The sequence below is a fragment of the Arachis ipaensis genome, chromosome B7 (assembly GCF_059453495.1).
Source record: "Arachis ipaensis isolate K30076 ecotype BB chromosome B7, ASM5945349v1, whole genome shotgun sequence".
NCBI lineage: Eukaryota > Viridiplantae > Streptophyta > Magnoliopsida > Fabales > Fabaceae > Arachis > Arachis ipaensis.
The window spans coordinates 134,765,254-134,790,803 of record NC_142442.1 but is presented as its reverse complement, the minus strand read 5'-3'; the positions used below and the strand labels follow the sequence as shown (position 1 = coordinate 134,790,803).

At 33.7% G+C, this 25,550-nt stretch overlaps 2 protein-coding genes and 1 pseudogene across 3 annotated transcripts; 1 reads left to right on the top strand and 2 right to left on the bottom strand.

Annotated features, from left to right (window-relative positions):
• Window positions 1–4,380: 4,380 nt before the first annotated feature.
• On the top strand, window positions 4,381–5,561 carry LOC148554252 (F-box protein CPR1-like; annotated as a pseudogene).
• Window positions 5,562–13,668: 8,107 nt separating this feature from the next.
• On the bottom strand, window positions 13,669–15,227 carry LOC107607802 (F-box protein CPR1-like). The gene has a single exon (XM_016309704.3). It carries the CDS (start codon window positions 15,026–15,028, stop codon window positions 13,877–13,879), a length of 1,152 nt encoding a protein of 383 aa, XP_016165190.1. The 5' UTR covers window positions 15,029–15,227; the 3' UTR covers window positions 13,669–13,876.
• A 2,097-nt stretch (window positions 15,228–17,324) lies between these two features.
• Window positions 17,325–19,450, bottom strand: LOC107606015 (F-box protein CPR1-like). 2 transcript variants are annotated; one of them, XR_015891961.1, is made up of 3 exons: window positions 18,104–19,450; window positions 17,700–17,829; window positions 17,325–17,549 (listed from the first exon to the last, which is right to left on the bottom strand). XR_015891961.1 is itself a non-coding variant. In XM_016307977.3 (2 exons), the coding sequence occupies exons 1-2, from the start codon at window positions 19,332–19,334 to the stop codon at window positions 17,804–17,806; spliced, it is 1,257 nt and encodes a 418-aa protein (XP_016163463.1). In that variant the 5' UTR covers window positions 19,335–19,450; the 3' UTR covers window positions 17,325–17,803. The 2 variants fall into 2 exon arrangements, 1 of the variants encoding a protein (XP_016163463.1); XM_016307977.3 differs by having other exon boundaries at window positions 17,325–17,829.
• Between the last annotated feature and the right edge of the window lie 6,100 nt (window positions 19,451–25,550).

Here is a 25,550-nt window from a genome sequence, read left to right as displayed (position 1 = left end):
TGCTCCTTCTTTGTTTGTGCTTTTATCAACTGTGGTAATAAAAAATTAGTACGAAACACCACTAGTTTCCCATAAAACTTAGGTTAGCACGAAAAATATCTTTATTCTACGTTATCTCTTTGATGGGAACCTTTGATTCTCATCCCCTTTCTTTCCCAATTCGCATATAAAATCAGGAGTCATCTTCTTTGATTATCCTCTACTAGCCTGCTACGATGATCCCTCATGGAGCAGCACCTTCCTATGGGGCGAGTTGAATACATGGATATACATGCTCCCGGAGTGATCTTTCTCTCATCCTCTTTCTCTTTTAGGAGTTTGATTCTGATTTTCCTTACGACTTTCTACTATCTGAGTTACAACCTGGCGATCTTCATCCCCCCTTTTCCGCTACAACATTTCTATCAGATAGAGCTAGAGATGCCTTTTGACACCCGTCTATCTATCATGATTGGTTTGACCCTGCACCTAAGCCTTTGACACCGGTGGAGCCTGTGCCGGACTATTAGCCTTTAGAGCTGATGGATGCTCAGTTTGGTTCCTATGGAGAGGACGTCATATTGATCCAGTGTGATAGTTTCATGTCGACTCCTTCTGATGAGACACTATCTGATACTACTCTATCTTGGAAGGATGCGATGATCATCGACCCGACTTCGAGTCTGTAGGAGTTTGCCGCATTGGAGGAGCATAGCTAGATAGTAGTATAGGATAATTTCCTCGTTTTTAGTATATTTTATAAGGGGTTAAAATCTTTTGTACTAGTAGCCCGACTCCAGCCTAGGGTGGCTTTATATATATATATATATATATATATATATATATATATTATCAGTCTATTATATAGTCTATGACAAACCTTTTCTACAAAACTCAGCCCTTGGCTTATCTATGTGATATATCTATCTGTGATTTCCGCTTTTTATTTTATAATTGTATTATACACCTATCATCATAGAAAATAATCTAATATAACTCACGCTTAAACACGCGTGTTTAGCTCACGCCACAGGTTCATATTAATATAAATACTATGTAGTTTAGAGTCTTAGGGTTTAACAAGAGGGTAATATCTTACGACTGGTATTGGTCATGACATGCTGGAAATAGGGTTGTTACCCAAAGGATTTCTGAAATAAACATTTGGTTTTTCTCCAAATCTATCTCTCTCTGCCTTTTTTTTTCACTCAATGATTTTTTTTTTAAATTCCTCACTGCAATGCCTTTTTCATTGTAACAAAGAAAGATTAAACTGAGAAAACAGAATATTAAATTGAGAACCATGAAAGAGAAAAAGGTATAGCTCTGTAAGCTATAGAAACACAAACTTCATGCTATCACTCCTTACTCCAATCCTTGGCCATTTACCCCTTTAATAGATGAGTAAAGTTTCAAAAGCTTGAAACTTGTCTTCAGCAACTTGTTTGACTTCTTCTTCCCCAATATCAGCAGCAGCAGTGACATAGAAGACAGATAGAGTAGCAATAGTGATTGAACAGTACATGCATCTATAACTTCCATCTTCTCTGTTATCATTTTCATATTGCTTCTTGAATCCGAGCCCTTTGTTTGTGCTTTGGCTTCAAGTTTCTTTTCTGACCATTGATTTCTTGCAAAGCTCCATAACCTTCATTTGAATCGGATTTTCTATTCTATGCTTGCAAAAGGAAGATTTTTTTTCAACAATATTCAATGAAACTCAAATAAGGAAAGATTTTTCTGATTTAGCCTTTGGATGTGATCTTTATTTTTGACCTCTAGCTTCTTTAGCTTTTTCTTCTTTGTTTGAAAATAGTAATCTACTTTTTCACTTCTGATTTGAACTCTAATCAGGTTTTTTCTTTCTTGCCTTTCTTTTTGAACTTAACGTGGGTAAGAGAAAAGAGAGAGAAGAGAGAATTTGATTTGGTGGCTTGTGTTTAGTTCAAATGTAAATGGAGTTTCAATTCTTAGTTAGCACCCTTTGGAGTAAGTGAATGGACTTGGATCATTAATTAGGCTTTAAACTTATTTTTTGGCTAGTCATGATTCTTTTCTTTTTGCTTGATTTGGCCTGATGTTTGCTTTTATTTTTGATAAAAAAATTGTTAGTATAAATAATAAATATTCCTTTGAGCTATAAATTTATGTAATCTTGAAATTTGTTGTTGGACCAATTTATTTTATATTAATTTTCTGTACACTTTAATAAATTAATTATACATTTAATTAAATTTTTAACCCAAAAATAATATTTAGTGATCATTAATTAATTTTTTGTTATTTCTTTAAACTCAACACCTTTTAAAGTAAATGAAGCCGTAGCTACCATGAACAAAATGTCTAATTATATCCAGATGGAAGATTAATTTAAAATTTATTATTTTATTTTTTATAAGAAAATGAAAAAAATAGAAAAGAATTAAGAAAACATATAGTATTTGATTTTGAAATAAAATACTTTGTTGTATAAAAATTCATAGCTTGCAAATGGAAATTTAATCACAATGTTTGTAGACAACTTCAATGCCTTTTGTTATGGAAAATAACACTTGCTCATAAATACGCATCAAACACTTATCATATAATTTGCTAAAGTATAAAAGTTGAATGAGTATGAATGGGGCCAACTTTTTTTCGCATAACTATCATATTATCAACAAGCATCAATTTCATGATAGACTCTCAGTTTTAAATCTTTGCTTTCCATATCTAAAACACAATCAAATAAGATGACTTACATATTTTTATCAGAATATATATAGACTTCTTCTAAGTACTATTTATATCAGAAAATAGAATCTTCACAAATATCTCTATTTGAATAGTAAGATCTGTTCAATTTATTATTGGATGGCAAATTATTATTATTTATTTATTGTGTTTTCTTTATTTAAATTGAACTTTGCACAGTTTTGTAAGAAATACATGGAATAATAAAATAGATTAGGACTATCAAAGTTGAATGCATTTTTAAAATTGTATTAATTAAAACACTTTTTCTTTTTAAATCTTTAAGCGATTAATAATTGACATCTTTACATAATAGTTTATTAATATATAATAGAAACAATTTTAATAGTCAACTTCACTTCTACATAATAGCAAATTTATCTTTTTTAAAAAAAAATTTGTTAAGCTGTGTTCTGAAAATTATCGATTGAAAATTTTTTTTATATATCCTTAATTCTAATTTTTCATCTAAAGATTTAATTATTCCTCTAAATTTTCATTTATTTCCAAATTTTAATTTCTCTCCACATTTATATTTTCACAATTTTTCAAAGTTTTTTAGTCTCATCATTATTTAAATTTAAAAAAAAAAACACTTTCCAATACTGAATTCCACTAATATATAACACATTTTTCACATATATATTTTTATTCTTTTCAAATTTAATTTTGAAACTTTATAAGCGAAAACAAGATCAGAAGAAATGGTTGCCGGGATTCTTTGCAGTAATTTGGAACATTTGAGTGGAACGTAATGCTAGGATCTTTAATAATCAGGAAACAAGTGTGGAGTTCGTCATCAAGAAAACGGTTCTGAGCTACAACGAATGGACCAAGAGTGATTCGTTTGGTAGTTGATGGTGTTGCCGGAAGTAACAGGAATTTTATGGCTTTTATGAATTGTTTGTGTTTTCTTTCGTTGCTCCATATTAGTGTGTTGAGCTTATTTTCATTCAAAAATAAAACTTTATTTTCTTATTATTTGTGATCAATGATGAGTTTTACTTTTATTCTAATTCTAAAACTTCTCTTTCTTTGTTTCGTTCACGGTTGACAATTGTAATAAGATTTTTTTTCAGCCATTTATAATTGCAACAAAAATATCATATCCCGGTAAAATTATGAATATAAGTTAAAAGCTTTAAAAGAATTGAAATGATGCAAGTTTTCTTTTTACACATGTCGTTTTATATAATTTAATTTAAAAAGTTCTTTTTTCTCAATCTAAATAAAAATAAATATTTTTAATATTTAAAAAGGTTTCTTAAAAAGTTCATCGATGAAATAAATATCATTTTTCGAATAGTCAATCCAAAGGATTTGGATCCTCTAAAGTTTGAATTTTATTTTAAAGAGTAAAGTGTGATCTCTGACCATTAATTTTATAGGTGGGACCAATAATAAATATGAGAGAGAAACTATTCAAGGGTAGAAGATGACACTTTATTTTCTAAAGTGAAATTCAAACTTTAGAGGATCAAAATCCCAATCCAAAAGCCCTTCCCTTCCCTTCCCTTTCCTTCCCTTCGCTAGTTTTATGTTTTCAAAGCAATTTCAAGTTCGGGTTAAGTGAATTGGTATATGAATTGCGAATAGCTTAGCAATCCAAGCATGGATAAGAAGAAGAGGTTGAAGTACATAGTGAACAAAGCAAAAGAGGAATCCACCATGGAGAAGAAGAAGAATGACAAGAGCAAGAGCATTCACGACATATTTTCTCTTGACCTGATTCACAGAATCCTATTGCGGGTGCCGATCAGACATCTCGCTCGCCTCAAGTGCGTTTCCAAGCTCTGGTGCTCTCTAATTTCCGATCCAGACTTTGCGGAATCGCATCTTCACCTCTCTCTCGCACCCACTCACCCATGCATGCCTCCTTGTTCACCTAAAAGACTCCACGAAAGCTTACCTTGTTCACCTAGAAGAAGTATTTAATGGCGACAATTACCAAGTGAAAGATGTATCTTTCCCTTTCAAGAAGAAGCCACCTTCTAAGTTCTGTGTCATGGGATCCTGCAGAGGGTTTGTTCTCTTAAACGGACAGCCATATTTTTTTGTAGTATGGAATCCACTCACGAAATTCAGAAAAAGAATATCTTACTCTTGTCTGGTTCATCGTAGTAAGCTCAGACGCTTAAATTTTTTCCGTGATGTGCGTCTGTATGGATTTGGTTATGATGCGTCACGGGATGACTACTTAGTTGTTGTAGCTTCGCAGGATAGTGACTGCCAACACTTAGATTGCTTGTCCTTGAGAACCAATTCATGGATTAATCTTGATGCTGCACTCCCCGAATCATTGGGTTTTATGAAGCGGCGATCTCCTGGGTTGTTCTTGAATGGCTCTATTCATTGGTTGTCTTACTCTCTTCAAGAACATTACAGTGAAAGTCATCTTATATTTGATTTGAAGGAAAGAAGTTTCTCAAGGATATCTTTGCCCGAGCAACTCATAATGCATGGTCCTGTCACAATTGTCACACTAGGAGGGTGCCTAGCCTTGTAGTATCAGGACTATGTTGTTAAACATAAAACACGCATATGGGTGATGAAAGAATACAAAGTGAACTCATCTTGGACTTTGTATGAGATTCCTTGTTTAAAGTTTGAGCCTCTATGCTTATCCAATGGTAGTGACATTATGGCACTAGATCCTACTTCGGTATCTGGACCATTAAAGTTTGCCAAATATAATATCAGAGAAGAGCTGCTCCAACATTTTACATGTCCTCATCTTCGACAAGATACATACTTCTTTGCAAGTTGCACTGTTTATACAAAGAGTCTCTTGCTACTCCCTAGTGATATATAGTAAGTATAAGGATAAGAAGAACAATAATGTTATTTAGCTCTTCTGCTATGCTTCGCACCACATTATTCCGAATTTGAATTTTTTAAATTTTAGTTTTTAATTTTAGAAAATAGAGTGAAATCTCTTACCATTAAATACTTTTTCTGTTATGTTTTTTTTATATCCACCTATAAAATAAATGGTAACGAGCTATAATTTCACAAGTTCAATTTGGAGAGAAGTGGTACTTCTGAGAATTTTTGGATGGTTTGTGCTAGTTGGTAGAGTTAATACCAAAGACAGGTTGAGTAGATTAGGCGTTATTATTCACAGTGATAATATATGTGTACTGTGCAAGAAGGAGATAGAATCTATTCATTATTTATTTCTTCTATGTGAACTAACATGACAGATGTAATGCACTTGGTTGAGGTCTTTTTGGTAGAGTTTGGGCTATTCTTGGAATCATGAGAGAACTGTTTGAGAGTTGGACTGGTATGCACATTCAAAAACAAGAATAGAAGATATGGTTGACTGGATTTTTTGCAGTGATTTGGAACATCTGATTGGAACGTAATGACAGAATTTTCAATAATAAGAAAGCAGGTGTTAAGATCATGTTTTTGAGCTACAAAAAATGGATTGGCAGTGATCCTTTTGGTTGTTGATGGCAATGCTAAAAATGATAGGAGATTTATGAATTTTGTATGTAATACTGCATGTTGTCTGGTATGTTTTGCTCCACTCTAATGTGTTGAGCTTTCTTTATTTCAAAAAAATACCTTTAAAAGAAAATTCAAAATTTGAAAAATCTAAATTTCATTATTTCTGCTAGTTTTTATTACTATTTTGTAATTGATGTAACTGAGCAAGATATATTATACATCTTGTTGCATTCAGATGTGACTTCTGACTATTTATGTTCAAACTTGATTTATCAAATGCTTGGGGGATTATTAATCGCTATCTTACTTTCTAAAGATATTTTTGATAAAAAAAAAAGTTAAAAATTTCTTTGAGTTTGGAATTTCAAATTACTTTGAGAGCAAAATACTAAAAGAAAGGAAGGGTCGATTTGGATTGGCATTTCAAAAAAAAAACAGCAGAAGTTTTTTTGAATTATGAAAAGTTAATTCGCAGCTTTTTAAAAAAGTAGAAATATATTATTTTTCCTTTGTGATAAGTCATTTTATCATTTTCTTAAAATAATTGACTTTAAAATAAAAAAATATACTTTTATTTTTGATTCTATGAAAATGTTTTCTGTTTCTACTGGAAATACTGACCCTCTATCACCATTTATACGCAAGATTTCATCTGTTAGAAACACTGATCATTTTCACGCAATGTTCCATCTGTTGGAAGTATTGGTTCTCCACTACCATTATCACGTAATGATTCATCTGCTAAAAGTATTGACCTTCCAACACCATTTTAAAATAATGTTCCATCTGAATCACCTACTTCATATATTTCTTTCAGTTATTTTTTTTTATCATTTTACCACTCTATTTTTATTATTAAATTTGTATTTAATATTATTGTGTGTGATATAAAATCGTAGTTTTAATTTTATTTTTTTCACATGTGATTTTATTTTTATATAGCTTGCTACTATTTTTATAATTAGTTATAACAAGTTATTGAGTTATTTATCCAAACGCTACAACTTTAAAATAAATAATTTTATAATTAAAAATCCAAACACAAAATAACTTATTTACAAGATGCTATTAATAAAAATTCTTATACGTTAAGCTCTTTTTCCAAAAGAATTTATTCAAGTTATTTATCTAAACTGGATCTAAGATTTTATTCTATATATTTATATATATTTTTTTAAATATTTAGAAAAATCTTTTATTGATAAATTTTCTATTCGTAGCTTCGTAACAAGATTTTAAACATTTGCAACAATTTTCTGCCATTTATTATTATTGCATTTAAAATAGAATGGTCATTGCAATGGAGTGGTGTGTTCTTGCAGCTATGAAAGTGAGATTATCAAGAATATTGTTCAAGAGGTCTCGCAAAAGCTAACTCCTGAACCACTATATATATTAAGCATCCAATTGATTTTGATTCTCACTTTGAAGCAGTAGAATCACTTTGGAATATGGAATTTGACAATACCATTTGCATGCTGGTCATTTATGGAGATGGTAACAAGACCACATTTGTTTGGGAGTTGTTTAACAAGTTTCAGCATCAATTTGAAGCTGCGAGTTTTCTTGATAAAGTCTCTGAAAAATCAAGAAGTGCTGATGACCTAGAAAATCTCCAAAACATACTTTTGTATGAGATGGGTGTGCACAAAAAATCTAAGCTGGGAAGCACCTTAAAAGGATCTTCTCATATAACACAGTCTCCGCAATAAAAGAATCCTTCTAGTTCTTGATGATGTTGATAGTACAGAACAATTGGATTCATTGGCGGGAGGAGGCCATTGGTTTTGTCCTGGTAGTAGAATTGTTATAACAACAAGAGATGACAATTTCCTAAATAATCAAGTGTTACATGGATTTAAGATTAAGAAATATTGCATTAATGAAGGTGAATTTGAAGGAATGGAAGGTGCTAGATCCAATCAGAAGCAAGACAAAGTCGTCGAGGAAGATATGGTGGGCTTTGTGAATATCTTCAACGATGTAACTAAGCAATCAAAGGGAAATGACTCATGTGTTGATGTTCTCTCCATAATAGGCATGGGTGGTTTGGGTAAGACTACTGCTAAAAAATTTAGTTCCCTTGTTGTGTATGGGTTACTGTTTCTAAGGACTACAAAGCCAAGGAGCTTCTTCAAAGCCTTCTGAAGGGTTGTCCGAGTCGACTAAAGGCGAAGCCATAAGCGAGGACTATCAAAAGAGCAAGGTCCAAAAATTCTTAGCGATGAAGAAGTATTTGATAGTGCTTGATGACATATGAGAGCTTGAAGTTTGGGATGAGGTAGAATTCTTTTTTCCGGATAACAAAAATGGGAGTGCAATATTGATAACTAGTCGTAATGATAGTGTGGCAAAATATACAAGATCAAAGTCCTACTACCCTCCATTGTAATAATAATAATAATTTTTAATTATAAATATTCAAATTATGTATTATTATGGTCTACTTATATATATAATCAACAACACTCTTATTATTATTACAGTATTATTTCATCCATCTCATAGTCTCTCATGAATTGCCAAAACCTAGCTACGTACTTTAACTACTTTTAACTTTGGTACAAAATCAAAATTATAATATAGAGCATCATTTAATAAACTAGCCAACTTTGTATTTCCTTTAATAACTTATTTGTTTGATGTTATATGTACAAAATAATCAAATACAATGATATATACTAAAAAAATAGCTAACAAAATTACGTATGACAAATTTTGTTATCATATGATTGTGCAAAAAAAATATACTTTACAAATTCAAACATTTACTAAAGTAAATACTTCGATCAATAAAACATATAGATTGTTAAATCAGTTTTTATTATAATTATTGTCATATAATTTATTATGATAAAATTTTTTATTATAAGAGTTAATTATAAAATAAAAAACATATCTATTATTTTAATTATATAAAAAATTATAAACTAAAAAATTATAATATTAGTTTTTGCTCATTGCGCAAGTCTAAATTTAGTTGGTGATATTGTATTTAGAAATTTTTTTTTATTTGCCATAATTTGCTTGTAAACACCTAAAAACCAGTCGTTTTTCATAATTTGATGCTCAATCTACTATATATCACAAAAAAATAATGTCTATTATATCAAATAGTATAAAATCAACTTAAATCTTTTTTATAATAACGTACGAATAGCTTTTATGATATAGAATTAAAAATTGTTCTATGAAAAGACTTAGATACAAGGATCTGAGGCAGATATGATTCTTCTCTAACATTACAGCATTCATTATCTAATCTTTAGCTATTAAACAATCAAATCAAGAAAAAATAGGAACAAGTAAGTTAAATAGTCTTTTTTGTTGTGATACTTGGATAGAGTCGCCTAGAAAAACGGAAAAGAAAATATATATAGAACTCCTCGTCACTACTGTCATCATTAGAAAGGGAAGGATCTCCAGATTCATCACACTCTATAGTTTTTTTGCCACCAAGAATATTATGCTCAAAATATATATAAAACTCCTCACAGTCTTTATTTTATATTTTGTATTTTCTTAAAGCATTGATCTCTGAATCTCTAAAAATAGGATGCAAATCGGCTTCAAAATTAGCAGCTTTCGTATCAAATCACATCATTGCTTTATAATCATCGTATCACAGACTCTTGAACAATTTTTTCAAGTCAAAGAAGTTCATAAGGTCCATGTCCATCTCTGGAAACCTCTCAACTAACCCATCTCGGTAACTCAACTCTCTCCGTTTGTTCCTCACAAATTTTCCCCTATGGTGGAACACAGAAATAGTGAATTTCTCCATCTGTTCAATACAAACAGTTAACTAAAAAATCAGGAACATGTATGTCTTTTTTTGCTAATCATTAGTTTCAATAAATGCATGAAAATTTGAGTAAGTGACAAAATGTGTTATGCAAACAAGTTGAAAAATATGAGACTACTATTCTTTGTAGAAGACTAAACAAGTTGAAAAAAATGGGACCACCATGAAAGTAACTGATAAAGGGTTACACTAACTGATAAAAGTATAACCATTTTTTACCTTACTCGAGGATGCCCCCGCTAACACCGATTCCCTTGACGGCGTCTTCTTCCTTGCTGGTACGTTGAAGAAGGATCGTCTCTTTTGTTACTGCACAACCATCACTCTTTCACTCCAGCTTCTCCTTAGGGTTAACAATCACAGTGGATAACTGAAGGTTAAGGGCAAAGTGAAACGAATATAAACGAAGGAAACCAAAAAAACGACGCCGTCTCATTGCATATGTGGCAGTAACGGACACATCAGTTCACGTAACGGAATAGCAAGGCAATTTCGTTCTGTTTTGACACATGGACTGACGGAAGGATGTAATGTGTCCATGTTTCGTTTCCTGAGGGATCTATTTGTTACTTTTTTTTTTCAGGGGCTAAATTGTCCGAACGCGAAATCCTCATGAACCTAATTATCACTTTACTCTAAAAAGTATTAAGGGCTTGTTTGGACGAGCTTAAAAAAAAGATCTTTTTCGAGTTATCTTTTTTTAAAAGATCTTATGGAAAAGTAAAAGTAATTTTATGTTTGGATATCTCATACAAAAAGATTTTTTTATCTATCAATTATGTTTGAGTATAATAATATAAAAGTATTTTTTTTTTTGCTTATTTATTAGATGAAAAACATATTTTTTTTAAAAGAAAAAAATCTTTTAAAAAAAGATGTAAATTGTAACTTCTCAAAAAAGATATTTTTTATTTTTCTAGAGTTTTTATTTTTACTACTAGAAATTTATCAAACACGCTAAAAAATAAAAAAAATCTTTTTTTTATTGAAAAAATATATTTTTTTTATCAAAATAATAACGTTCAAACAAGTACTAAATCCCAAATCGTTATTTTGTAAACTTATGGGTAATAATAAAAAGATTGGTTTTTAAGGATATAAAAGGATAAATTATTTTCTATTTTTTAAACTCTTAGATATATGAATAAAGTGATAATTAAGTTTATGAAGATTTTGATTTTAGATTAATTAATATTTAAAAAAAATAATTTGTCTAAGATTAACACTTTTAAAAATTTAATTATTATTTTATTTTAGATATATTATTTTTTAAAAATGTAACATAATAATAATTATGTTAAGTGTATATTAAAAATTAATTATGAAATTATTTATCTAGATAAAATATATATCAAAATATAAAATATATACTAAAAATAAGTTAAAGAATATATATTTATATACACAGTGAGAAGCTTAAATTGTCTTCTATTCCAGTACATTATTGTGTGTGCAAAAAAGCTGCCTTAAGAAGCTTTATTACATTTTTCATAATAAATTTTTATAGTTTGACGGACAAAGTAATTAAGCATTAATTTTGTGGGATATAACGTTTAGAGTTTTTTTTCTTCTTTGAGTTTGCAATAATTTGCTTGTAAATACTTAGAATCAATCGAGTTAACAATGAGTAAGATTAAAAAAAAAATGTATATTTTGTCTATATAATTAGTAAAATAAAACATCTTAAAATTTGCATAATTTGATGCTTAATCCATTATAAAGCACAAAAGGTAATGCCCATTATACCGAATAGTATAAAATTAATTTTCTTTCTTATAATTGGGTAGGAGTAGTTTTTATGATATAGGAGTAATTTTTATGATATAAAATTAAAAATAATTCTATAAAAAAAATATGAGACAGATATGATTATTCTAACATTACAACATTCTTTACCTAATCTTTAGCTATTAAAAAACCATATTTTTTGGTGTCTATTCTATTAAAAAAAGTAGTTTTTTTTTTGTTATAGAGCCGCCTAGAGGGGAAAGAAACAGAGATACAAGACTGTTACAGTGTCCACAACATAGTTTAGAATTCAAAATTTGTAACACAATCCTGAAAATTGCAAAAGCTTATACACAAGGATATGAGTATGTGCATCTATTTAAGATACTTGAGACTCAATCGGGGTGTAGACTGTCCAAAAGAGGATCATCCTGATCCAATCTGCACCCTTCGGAATCTAGAGACTTTAACTGTTGAGCTTGCTTCCCATTATAACCTCTCGTATGGAATATGGAGGCTCAAGAAACTGAAACATCTTGAAATGATGTTATGTGTGACTAGTAAAACCATTCCACCTGATACATCAGGAAAAGATTGTTTGCCGAATCTCCAAATCCTCCAACTTGTCAATGTTAAAGGAGTGATAATGTCCTCCATTGTTAATGGAAGATTCTCCAAACTAAGAAAATTGGGATTAGAGTGGAATATCAAAAGTAAGTGTACAGAGCATGAACTATTACAAGGCTTGCATCACCTTAAAAATTTAGAAAAACTAAAACTAGTGGACTTTAAGAAATTGACATTAAAGGCACATGAATTTCCTTCAAAGATTCCCCAGATAAATATAAAGATGTATGATCTTGATGAGCTTAACTTTAGCTACAGTTTCTTGAACAGTCTGGGAGAACTTACCAGCCTCTGTGTTCTCAAAGTAACCTCACGAGGGATGTTCAGTGAAGACTCTCTTAGCCTTGCCGCTAAAAGCTTCCCAAATCTTGAAGTGTTTCATTTGAAAGGGATGGGTGTCAAAGAATGGATACTAGAGAAAGGTGCAATGTCATCTCTCCAACATCTGATCATCAAAGACTGCAACTGGGATGAACTTTCAGAGTTGTGGTCCTTGACTATATCAACAATAATCTTGATATTGATTTTGACTGAACAAGAAAAGCATCCATATATTGCTAGCTACTTTAGTCTGATGTATCTGTCCTAGATTGGTAGTTTCTTTTACATATTAGTTTAAATGTATTAAGTTAAAGTAAGGATATAAAATAAAAATCCTTAGTAACTGACTAGATAAAAATCTGATCAAGAACAATTTTTTTGTTTCAACGAAAAAAAACAATTTCTTGGTTTCGAAGAAGAAGACAGGTCAAGAAGTGTAAACGCCATGTCACTATATGCGTATGTGTTGTTTCAAGTGTCAGCTCCTTTGAAGCCTTACACTGAAATTTGTTGCTACTTGGTGGGTGAGGGTCAATATTCAATAATAATGTGTTTGATGTATTTGAGTCTTTGAGAGTTGCTTTACTAAACGGGAATTTGAGAAAAACTCAATATATTTGTAATACGCATACACATTTCGCTTTGACCAAGTGTTTGTTATGAAACTCCACTGGCATGTCCAGTTTCATTGCCAGTTTTTCTTCTTTATTTCTTCAGTTATAAATTAGGTTATGTAGTTGCCCTTTGGTAACACCTAGTTCAAGTAACCAACTCAGTCTCTACATCAATTCTTGGTTAATTACCAATGCTTTTTTGACTAACGATTTCATCAGTCACATATTGATTACTTGTATGACATTAAGATAGATCTTATGTGTTTGATTTCATTCTGATGTGCCTAACATTATAAGGATACACATCAGCTAAAAAATATTTGTGGCGTTGCCAAAGCTAACATGGCAGCTGAAAGTATACAATCAAATTAATGAGAAAAGTATATTTATCTATAGCAATCAGCAGAAACAACGAAGCATGTATAAGATTTTCATAGTAAAATGTCACAGCTTTAGATATGAAAAAGAGCTAAACCCTAAAACCTCACCACAAGACTAGACTCTAGAAAGCAAGGCAGTGATTAATGATTCCCCAAGCACTTGATAAATCAAGTTTCACCATGGATAGTCAAAACTCAGATCTGAATACAACTTGATGCACAATGCAGAATAGTTAAATAGCATTTTTCTTCTTCTTCCTATCCTTATGCTTACTATTACTAGGGAACGGCAAGAGACTCTCTGTATATACAGTGCACCATGTCCAGTTGTAAGTCTGCAGTTGAAAATGAGGACATCTAAAACGTTGGAGCAGTTCTTTTCTGATATTATATTTGGCAAACTTTAATGATCTATATATTACTGCAACAACGTCACTATCATTGGATAAGCATAGAGGCTCAAACTCTAAACAAGGAATCACATACAAAGTCCAAGATGAATGCACTTTGTATTCTTTCATCACCCATATGTGTGTTTTACATCCAACATAGTCCTGAGAACACAAGGCTAGGAACCCTCCTAGTATGAGAAATGTGGCAGCATCACGCATTTTGAGTTGTTCAGGCAAAGATATCTTTGAGAAACTTCTTTCCTTCAGATCAAATACAAGAAGACCATCACTGTGATGTTTTTCAAGATAGTAAGGCAACCAATGAATAGAGCCATTCAAGAACAACCCACGAGATCGCCACTCCGTAAGACCCAATGGTTTGGGGACTGCAGCATCAAGATTAATCCATGAATTGGTTTTCAAGGAGAAGCAATCTAAGAGTTGGCAGTTACTATCCATCCAAGCTATAACAACTAAGTAGTCATCCAGTGTCGCATCGTAACCAAATCCATACAGCATCGCATTACCGGAAAATTTAAAGTACCTGCCCTTAGTACGATGAACAATATCTAACCAAGAGTAAGATACTATTTTGCTGAATCCGGTGAGTGGGTTCCATACTACAAAAAAGTGTGGCTCTTGGTGTAAGAGAACAAACCCTCTGCAGGATCCCATCAAACGAAACTCAGAAGGTGGCGGCTTCTTGAAAGGGAAAGATACCTCTCTTACTTTATAATTTTTGTCGTTGAATGCTTCTTCTAGGTGAACAAGGTAAGCTTCCGTGGAGTTTTTTTTGTGGATGCACGCATGGGTGGATGCAAGAGAGAGGTGAAGATGCGATTCCGCAAAGTGTGGATCGGAAATGAGAGAGTGCCAAAGCTTCGAAACGCACTTGATGCGGCCGAGATGTTTGACCGGAATCCTCAGTAAGATTCTTTGAATCAGGTCAAGAGGAAGGATGTCGTTAATGCTCTTCTGCTTCTTCTCCTCCATGATCGATCACTCTTCAGCTTTGTTCTTTTGTTAGGGTTTCTGCCTTGGTACAACACGGGATTTGAATCTGCTTGTGAACACAAGGGATTATTAGATAAACTTATAAAGCATTAACCCCAAATTGTTATGTGGAAACTCAGGTGCATGCACCTAGTTTTCATCTTTGTAAATTTATGGGTATATAAAGAGTTTTTTTAATTTTGATATGGAGTGATTATTGGTATATAATATGGTTACAGAGGTATATGGTGTTTTATTGGATTGTGATGATTACGCAGAATAAATCGGACGGACCGATTGAAAGGACTATAATTGGGCGGTCCGATTTTAGTAATCGAACAATACACACGTACTGCTTGACTGCTTCCACGTGGGGTGCATGCAGCTACTTCTATGATTGGCTTCGTTGCATCTATATCTCATTTGAGTGTCACCTTCATACTGCTTCTACGTGGTGCGAGTGTCATCTTCGTACTACTTCCACGCTTCCACGTGGTGCTGAGTGTCACCTTCGTACTGCTTCCACGTGGTGCGCATGCAGCTGCTTCCGTGGTTGACTTCGTTGCATCTAAATATCCTATTCGAGCGTCACCCCTTCTCTCTTTAAAGAAATCGGGCTTCCACGTGGTGCTGAGTGTCACCTTCGTACTGCTTCCACGTGGTGCGCATGCAGCTGCTTCCGTGGTTGACTTCGTTGCATCTATATCCTATTCGAGTGTCACCCTCTCTCTCTTTAAAGAAATCGGGCAGTCCGATTTCTTCCCCCTAAACAGGATTCAGGATATACTATATATCACCCTAAAACTCCATAACCCCAGCGTAACTCACATGTGTGAATCATATAAAATAAAATATAGCCTAGTAATAAAAGATTGATTTTTAAATATTTAATTACTCTATTCGTCTTTTCTTTTAATTTTGTAATTATGTATTTGTGAAGAAAAAAAATAGTAGAGTTAATGAAATATTTTTTTACAAATTAAAAATACTCACAAAAAAGAATCTAATGAGATCTTTAAACACATATTTTTTAGAAGGATTATTCCAATAATTTTAATGCTTTTGATATAGAAAAGACCTATATAAAGATCCAATTGAAAGAAAACGAATATAATAAATTGCGAATTCGATAAAACATAAAGACTAACAAAGTAATTAAACTTTTTTTTAAATATAAAATAACAATAATTATATTATGTGTATACTAAATAATCTATCGTGGATCTGAGTTTCATTTAAAGGTCTGGCCAATGAGTTGCTGGCGAGTGAACTGACCACTCGACCAACTCAATTTGGTTAAAAAAAAATACATGTATTTATAGACAAATATATAATAATTAATTTAGTGACTATTTTTTATATGGCTAAATATATACATTATATGATAAATGATTTAGTAGTTAATTATAGTATTGAGTTATTAACATAGCACACAAATAACTTACAATGAATTGAGTCAAGGACTAGTGTTAGACCTATACAACCAAATAAAGAACTACAGAAGTAGCCAAAAATAAGATACTATGTGTTGGCCCCTGAGAGATGCAGGCAAAATTAGCTGCCAAAATAAGTGCATTTGAGAATAATTATAGACTATAGTTGTTCATATTGGAATTTCTAGTTATCTTGCAATTAAGTGATTTTATGGTGGTGTTACATGTGGTTGTTTTCTTCCGTTGCTGCTAGCTTTTTCTCTGCCTTTTGCTGCATCGAGTAAAGTATTAGATCATCAAAATTGTTAGATCAATCTAAACTCTAAAATATATAAAATAGGCCTATGTTTCAAAGGATTTTTCCATGTTGCATTTTGAACAAAGTATTAAATAGTGTAGATTTAAAGCATAATCTTCTTTCCTCTATGGTTACTCTCTGAGTTTCTGGACACTGCCTTAATAGTTTGAAAGCGAAATGAAAGAACATGCACTACAAAATTGAAGAGGGATCAAATATAAAATTATCCCTACTATTAAGAAAGGCATATTTAACATTTCGATCTAAAATATTTATTTGTATCTAGTTCTGCTCATGAATCTCAGCCATCCCCTTTTTTTTAACCTATTAATTTTAGAGTGCAATAGCTTCCATCTTCTGTTACACATTCAGAAAGGGGTTTAAAGAAAATGGAAGCTAGCAAGTTAAGTCTTCATTTGCTATCCAATATTTAAGTCTTCATTTGCTATCATATTCCACATACACCTCAGCTTAAAAGTTCAGAATTGCATTTAATAAAAATATATCTAAAAGCTAATCCTAAAACTACAAAGTACCTAATAAAATAATGTTGAAAGGCATACATAAAATGTAAAATTTACACCACTATAACAATTATATCAACATGCTACAAGGTTTCATTACCAGATACAATCAATGAGAAAAAATATACTTATGTATAGCACTCAGCACAATAACGAAACATACCTCACCACAAGACTAGAGTGTAGGAAGCAAGACTCAAAATAAAACAACTCTGGTATACTGTAACTTTTTGTTTCTGGGTTTGCCATCATTTGCTAGTGAACTTCTAAAAACAACAACGCTAAAGGTAAGATTAAAAGAAGGAGTATATTATGTAATCTGCAAAATAAAACCTATAAGTTTTGCATAACCAACTAAGAAATATTACTATTAGATTTGATTCAAAATATATATTGGATTGAAAAAGAGACTAAACTTCATTTGCACTTTTCAAATGTTCTTCTCCAAGTGGCAAGTTGTCCACTCATATGTTGGCTCCTCATTCTCTCTCTGTTTGAATCTTGGGTGATTCTAAAGAGCCTAAACTTGATGGTGAACTTGATGGCCTGCCAAAAAGCAGAACTGGTAAAAGTCAAAACTTTAGTCATGAAAAAGATCTAAACTTTGAAACTCCACCACAAGACCAGACTATAGGAAGCCAAGACAATGATTAATGATTCCCTAAGCATTGATAAATTCAAATTTCAATATCCATGGAATAAAGTGACATTTGATTGAAACTTGATGCATAATGCATATTGCACATTACTTATTCATTAATCACAATGCATTGAAAACGAATGAGAATAGATTTCAAAGCATAGGAAAATAGTTACATACAGTTTTCCTTCTTCTTCTTATCCTTATCCTTAATGCCGCTAGGGAGTGGCAACACGGCAAGAGACTCTCTGTATACACAGTATCGGATGGGAGGCGGACAAGGAAGATTTTTAAAACGCTTGAGCATGTCTCCTCTGACATTGTATATGAAGTACCCTATTTTATCATAACCTCTTCCAATAATATCACCATTACTGGATAAGCACAATGGCTGAAAGATTTTGCAAGGAATCTCATAGAGAGTCCAGGATGAGTGCACTTTATATTCTTTCATCACCCATATCTCAGTTGTACCGCTACTATAATTGTGACCATACAAAGATAGGCAGTCTCCTAGTAGGGCGAGCCTTCGAAAGGGGCATGCAATGATTAGCAGTTGTTCCGGTGCAGATATCCTTGAGAAAGTCCTTTCCTTCAGATCAAAGCAAAGAATAGCATCCCTGTAATCTTTAAGAAAGGAAGGCACCCAATGAATAGCGCCATTCAAGAACAACCCACAAGAATTGTGGTCAAACCAATCCAATGGACTGGGGAGTACAGCATCAAGATTAATCCATGAATTGGTTCTCAAGGACAAGCATTCCAAATGATCTTCTTGCCTTTCATAATCCCTACAAGCTGCAACAACTAAGTAATCATCCTGTGATGCATCATAACCAAATCCATGCAGATGCGTACTGTAGGGAAGCCTAAAGCTATGGTATTTAGGACGACTAACAATATGAGAATAGGATATTCTTTTGCTGACTCCAGTCAGTGGGTTCCATACCACAAGAAAATGTGGGTATCGATGCAAGAGAATAAATCCTCTGCAGGATCCCAATACCTCAAAATCAGAAGGTGGTTTCTTCTTGAAAGGGGGACACACCACTTTTTTTGATGCATCATTGTCGTCTAAGTAAACCAAGTAAGCCATAGTGTAGTTTTTCATGAAGAAGCATGCGTTGGTGGCAGCGGGAGAGTGGTGAAAATGCAATTCCGCAAAGTCAGGTTCGGAAATTAGAGAGTACCACAGCTTGGAAACGCATCTGAGGCGAGCGAGATGTCTGATCGGCACCAGCAGAAGGATTCTGTGAATCAGATCAAGAGGGAGGATGTCGTGAATGGTCTTGCTCTTGTCATTCTGATTCCTCTTCTCCATGCTCGATTGCTCTTTTGCTTTGTTCACCGTGTGCTTCAGCTGCTTCTTCTTCTTATCCATGCTTGGATTGATGAGCTTTTTGCAATTCATATAACAATTGACTCAACCCCAGGGACTTCAAATTGCTTTGGAAACATAAGGGAAGGGTAGGGTCAGTTTTGGATAGGAAATTGAAAAAACAATACCATTTTTTTTTTTTGAGAGTGTATAAAGAAGTCTCAAAATTATCCCTCAAAATGGAAGCTAACAAGTTAAGCCTTCATTTGCTATGATTTTTTCAAAGGTCAGAAAAAAAAAAAAAAAAAGGAGTAATTACGTAAACCAGTCCCAAAGATTTTAGAATTTGACATTTTAGTCTTTAAAGAAAATTAATACACAGATCAATCCCTAAAGTTTTACTCCGGCAGACAAATCAGTCTCTAGTTTATTTTCTGGCAGAATAATTACCCAAATCAATCCCCAAATAAAAAAAACTAATGTACAAATCAACGTTTCTCTCTGTTAGACATAATAGTCTTCCGTCCAAAAAATTTTTTTTATTATTAATTGCACAATAATATTATACTATATCTTTTGTATTTTTTGGACAAAAATAATAATAAATTTATTCATTAAATATATATATATATATATATATATACTCACTCAATAATAATAATAATAATAATAATAAATAAAATTATTAGAGATTATTTTACAAGAAGTTCAAAGTTAAAATCATTTGATATTTTTGTATTTAATATAATCAAAAGATGTACTATTTTAAAAAATATGTTTGTATTAAAAAAATCTATTTAATATAAATTCAAATTAAAATATTTTTTTAATACATATTTTTTAATATAAACATATTTTTTTACATAGCACATCTTTTAATTATATTAAATACAAAAATATCAAATGGTTTTAATCTTGAATTTTTTGTAGAATAATATCTAATAATTTTATTATTATTGTTATTATTATTATTATTGAGTGACTATATATATATATAAGAATTTAATAAATAAATTTATCATTATTTTTGTCTAAAAAATACAAAAAATATAATACAATATTATTGTGTAATTACTTTGATTTGTACATTAATTTTTTTTTTAGGATTAAAATGTTCATTTTTAAAATCTTTGGGACTGATCTGAGTAATTACTTTGCTGAAAAATGAATTGGGGACTGATTTGTTTGTCGGAGTAAAATCTTGGGGATTGATATGTGTATTAATTTTTCTTAGGGACTAAAATGTTCGATTTTAAAATCGTTGGGACTGATTTGAGTAATTACTAAAAAAAAGAAGGGGCAAAGAAGAGTAAAGATACACAAGACCGTTCTTGTGTCCACACAAGTTAAAAGCATCCTATATTGCTGTTTCTAGAGCAAGTAAATTCATCCAAGTTTTGATTGCTGTCATGTCCTATGCTACTAAGTGTGTGTTTGGATTACGGTTTGCAAACTGAGGTTTGTATAAAATTGATTTTGTAGAATTGATTTTGATCAAAAGTGAGTTAGTATTAACGTGGTTTATGTTTGGTAATTCTTATTTAAAATGGATTATAGTAAACTAAATATTGTTTGGATTACATTATTCAAAATCATTTTTAGATAAAAAATTACAAAAAAGGACATGAATTTAAATAATTATTTTATGTTATCTTATAATTTTATTTTAAATATTTAAATAAATTTTAATATTTTTTTAGTACTCTCAATATTTTTTAGTACTCTAATAGAATTAATAGAATTATAATACAAAATAAAAAAAATATTCCATACAAAAAAGAAATAACAATAACAGTAAAAGAACTCATATAAAAAAACAGAAATTTTATAAAAAATAATAATATACATAAGAGAGTATTAGAAAAAAGTACTATAAAAAAAATAAACATATGAATAATGAAGGACATAATTGGTACATAGAACCTAAAGTTCAATCTAACGTGAAAAGGTGAACGGAAAAGCTAGAATTTTTAGCTTTTGGTAAACCTGGGTTGAAAGCAGAAATCACTTCTACGTTTACAGCATAAAAATATTGTCAAACATAAAGATGAAGCTTTCAAGAAACTCAAACGAGCTTCTCTCTTCTCCAAAGCAAATCCAAACACACCCTAAATAAGAAACTGCTGTTAACTTGTTCCATTTGGCATATAGCTGTTTTTGGCATTCTGATGTGATGTAGTAAACATAATTTGCCTTTTAATATAGTTGCATTTTACTACAATCACCATTAAAGTGATTAAGACCAAGTGAATTTTTTAATTAGTTGGTTTATTTCTGTTTAATTCTATTTTGAGTTTTCATTAAGCATATTCTAAAATCTTGCTAATTATTCTAGTCTGATTTGTCTGTTTTGGATGGTAGTTTCTTTTACATATTAGTTGGGTAAAAAACGTAAACAAGCCAAAGGAAGAATAATTTAACACGAATAAACCAAAGTAAAATCTGATTCATCAATCAACCAAAGTACATTTTTACGTAGTTCGAACCAATGTGGTTCGAATTCACTTTCCAAGTAATTCGAACCAATATAACCCATAGCCACATAATTCGAACCAATTTGGTTCGAACTCTAACTTCATAATTCGAACCAAATAGGTTCGAATTACACTGAAGAAATAGTCACCAAGTAATTCGAACTAACATGGTTCGAATTACTCAGAATTCGTTCCACACAGCAATTTAAGTTACGAACATAGTTTCCGCATCATGTCTTAATAAAACTCGTACAGTTATTTATTCCGGTGTGCATTAGACATACATTTCGTTTAAAACTGCGGAGACAGAACATATTCATTAACTAAAATTCCATTCAAAGTACATCGCACTAACGTTAACAAATTCTATCAGTCACCAACTACAAGTAAGAAAACCGATAATAGTGGAATCTAAACGCGAAATTGAAATAACAAAAGTACCAAAGCCACCAATACACCTAATCATGTCCCCGTGTGTGCTCTGCTCCTCCGAGCTGTGGGCAACTCCGACGTGTGTGGCCGGGCTGCCGACAAAGCCCACATCTCTTTGGCCGGTTCGAATCTGCCTCGTCCATATTGGTCCGTATCCGAGTGGACCTGGGACGACCCTCTCTCGCACGCCTCTTATTGGGGTCAGGGATGACAGTCGGCCCGTCATATGGTGGCCAGAAACCCTCCGGAATGGGAGGTGTGAAACCCATCTGATACACACTGAAGACCGAACTAAGACGATACACCTGGTGGACGTAAGGCTCCCATGTAAGCTGTGAGTAGGCACAGCATGCCAGTGCGTGGGAACACGGAAAATGAAGTGCCTGGAAGTATCCGCAGTCACATGTGTGAGATGCAAGCGAGACTCTGTAGCTACCCAGTGAGAAAGAACTAGTCGGAGTTGTCTATGCGACAGTGAACTCGGAGTTATCCCTGTCGTACACAGTAACCGTGAAGCACCTAGCCGTCTTCAAGTTGGCCTCTATACACTTCACCAAGTGCTGACTAAATTGTTGTCCGGTTCCCATCTGCGCCTCAGCCTCTCTCCCTTTGCAAACAAATAATTCGGCCAACCTTTCGTATGTTGCCTTCACTAGCGAGCACACAGGAAGGTTTCTGACACCCTTAAGGATCGAGTTCACACACTCAGATATATTCGTCGTCATGTGTCCGAATCTACGCCCCTCATCACAATGTTGTGTCCACAACAAATACTCAATCCGGTTTGCCCAATCACACATCGCCGGGTCTTCGGACCTAAGAATATCAAACCAGTAATAGAACTCGACCTCGGTCTTAGCGTACGCCGCATTCACAAGTAGCCTCCTTGCGTCTTTGCCCCTAAAGGTGAGGGCGAAATTTGCCGCAACATGTCGAATGCAGAATGCCCGGTATGCAGACGGAGGTAACCAGCCTCCATCAGGAGCCTCAAGCGTGGCCTTGATGCCGTTATGCCTGTCCGAGATAACCAGCAGACCCAGCTGCGGTGTCACATGCTCACGCAGGTGGGAAAGAAAGAAGGACCACGACTCAGCATTCTCACCCTCGACTAATGCGAATGCAACAGGGAGTATGTTGGAGTTCCCGTCCTGTGCAATCGCGACAAGCAACGTTCCCCCATACTTGCCATACAGATGGGTGCCGTCAATACTAACTAGGGGCTTGCAATGATGGAATGCCTTGATACATGGTGGAAACGTCCAGAATAGTTTGTGAAAATAAGCTCGAGACTCGTCCAACTGTCCACCGACACGAACAGGGCTCGTCCTTAGCACTGCAACAGTACCAGGCATCGTCAACTGGACTCCTAACACCCACCTTGGGAGCTCGTTGTACGACTCATCCCAGTCACCATAGATGAGGGCAACAGCCTTCTGCTTCGCCAACCAGACCCTCCTGTAAGTCGGCCTAAACCCAAAGTGTGCGGCGGTGGCATTTAGGAGCACCTTGATGCTGACGGATGCATCAGCCCTAACCATTGGCATAATGAATGCCGATATCACATGGTAATCCAAACTCCTGTGGTCGCTGGAAATGGAGGTGGCGAGACAAGTATGTGGTCCGTTGTAACGTTTGACCTCCCAAATCCCCTTGCGCTATCGGAGACTAAGCCGAATCAACCATGTGCACCCATTGCCGAACTCAGAACACTTGCCCACATACCGGCGATAGTCAGACTCCACGACCTTGTACTTTCCCCTCGTCGGATGCTGTAAGTCTTGACACTTAACAGGGCCTCTTCTTTATCTGGAAATTGCTGACCAACCTGAAACTCTGTCAGACCTGCAGACCCTTCAGCATCTCTAGCGCCAAATCCAGCCGATTGCCCAGGAACCCCCTCCTGCCTCATGGCATCCAAGTCCAAAGAGAAAAAATGTGGAGGGTACTGCTGCGTGCCAGAGCTAGAACCACCGCCCGCCCCAGCAGGCTCACTTGCTCCAACATCATCGCCACTGTCATCAGCAATCATATCCGGCTCGACATCATCGTCCTCTGGATCATCCAAGAATCCATCTCCAACCCCAGCCGGTGCAGCACACTGTAAAGAGGTCCGCAGATATTCCCCTTCTCCGACCTCGTCGCCTACACTGCCGTTGAGATCAACAGCGAACGAAGGAGAGGCGACAGGTTGGACGGGTGGCTCATACGCAGGGACGGAGGAAGATGCAACGGCAGGTCTGGAGCTAGAACCGGCTACCGTGGCTAAAGTGGTGGTATTCCGGTTCGAACTCCCCGAGCTGAACACTGCGTCAACCAACTTTGCCAACAGTTCTGATGTCCTCACCTCTGGAAACTGCCGGCGAAAATGAAACATGACCTGCAAGTCCTCATCACTCCCGATCGTGAAACAATCGTACTTTACGGTTTCCTGGAGCACCGTGATTGGAAATTGATAAAAAAAATTTCTTAACCCGTTTCACACCTTCCAGACCAAGTTTCAGCAGTACAGAGCTAACAAGGTCTTCATACCTTGTCGTAGGGCTGACGATAATACAGAGAGGATCCTTATCAGTGAATTTCACACTGGAATGAGTTTTTCTCTTAATGGATCCTCTGTGGTGAACCAACACTGCTAAACTCTCCTCACTAGCCATATTACCCCCTCTAATGATAGCAACTCACGTTCACACCATATATATATAGCTCTGGTCCTCACTAATTCGAACCAGCCTAGAACGAAATATGGTCTGTGTAATTCGAACCAAGCTAGTTCGAATTACTTGAGGAGTGTATTCGAATTACTTGGAAAGTGAGTTCGAACCATATTGGTTCGAACTACATAGAAATGTGCTTTGGTGGATTGATGAATCAGATTTTGGTTTGGCTTATTTGTGTCAAATTGTTCTCCCTTTGGCTTGTTTACGTATTTTAGCCTATTAGTTTAAGTGTAGCATATTGATGTAAGGATATAAAATAAAAATCCTTAGTAACTGAGTAGATAACAATTTGATCAAGAATAATCTTTTGGATTAGGGTTCAAAGAGAGAGAAGAAGCAGAAGATGACGATGAACAAAATAGATAGCAAACTCATCCAGGACAATTTTGTGGTTAAAAAAAAAAACAGACATGCCAAAAAGTGTACATTAAGCACTCAAGAAGCGTCACCTCCTTGAAAGCTTTATTTACACTACTAAAATTTGTTGCTACTTGCTACTGGGAGTGAGGGTCAATATTCAATAATAATGTGTTTGATGTATTTCATATAAGAAAAAATTGCTTATACATTTTATCCAACCGCCTCCCCATCTAATACCTTTTTACTTGTATTGACGACAACAAGTTGTAGGCATCCTGATAGCTTTCCAGCATGCATGACATCTGTTGATTTTGTTTGTGAAAACA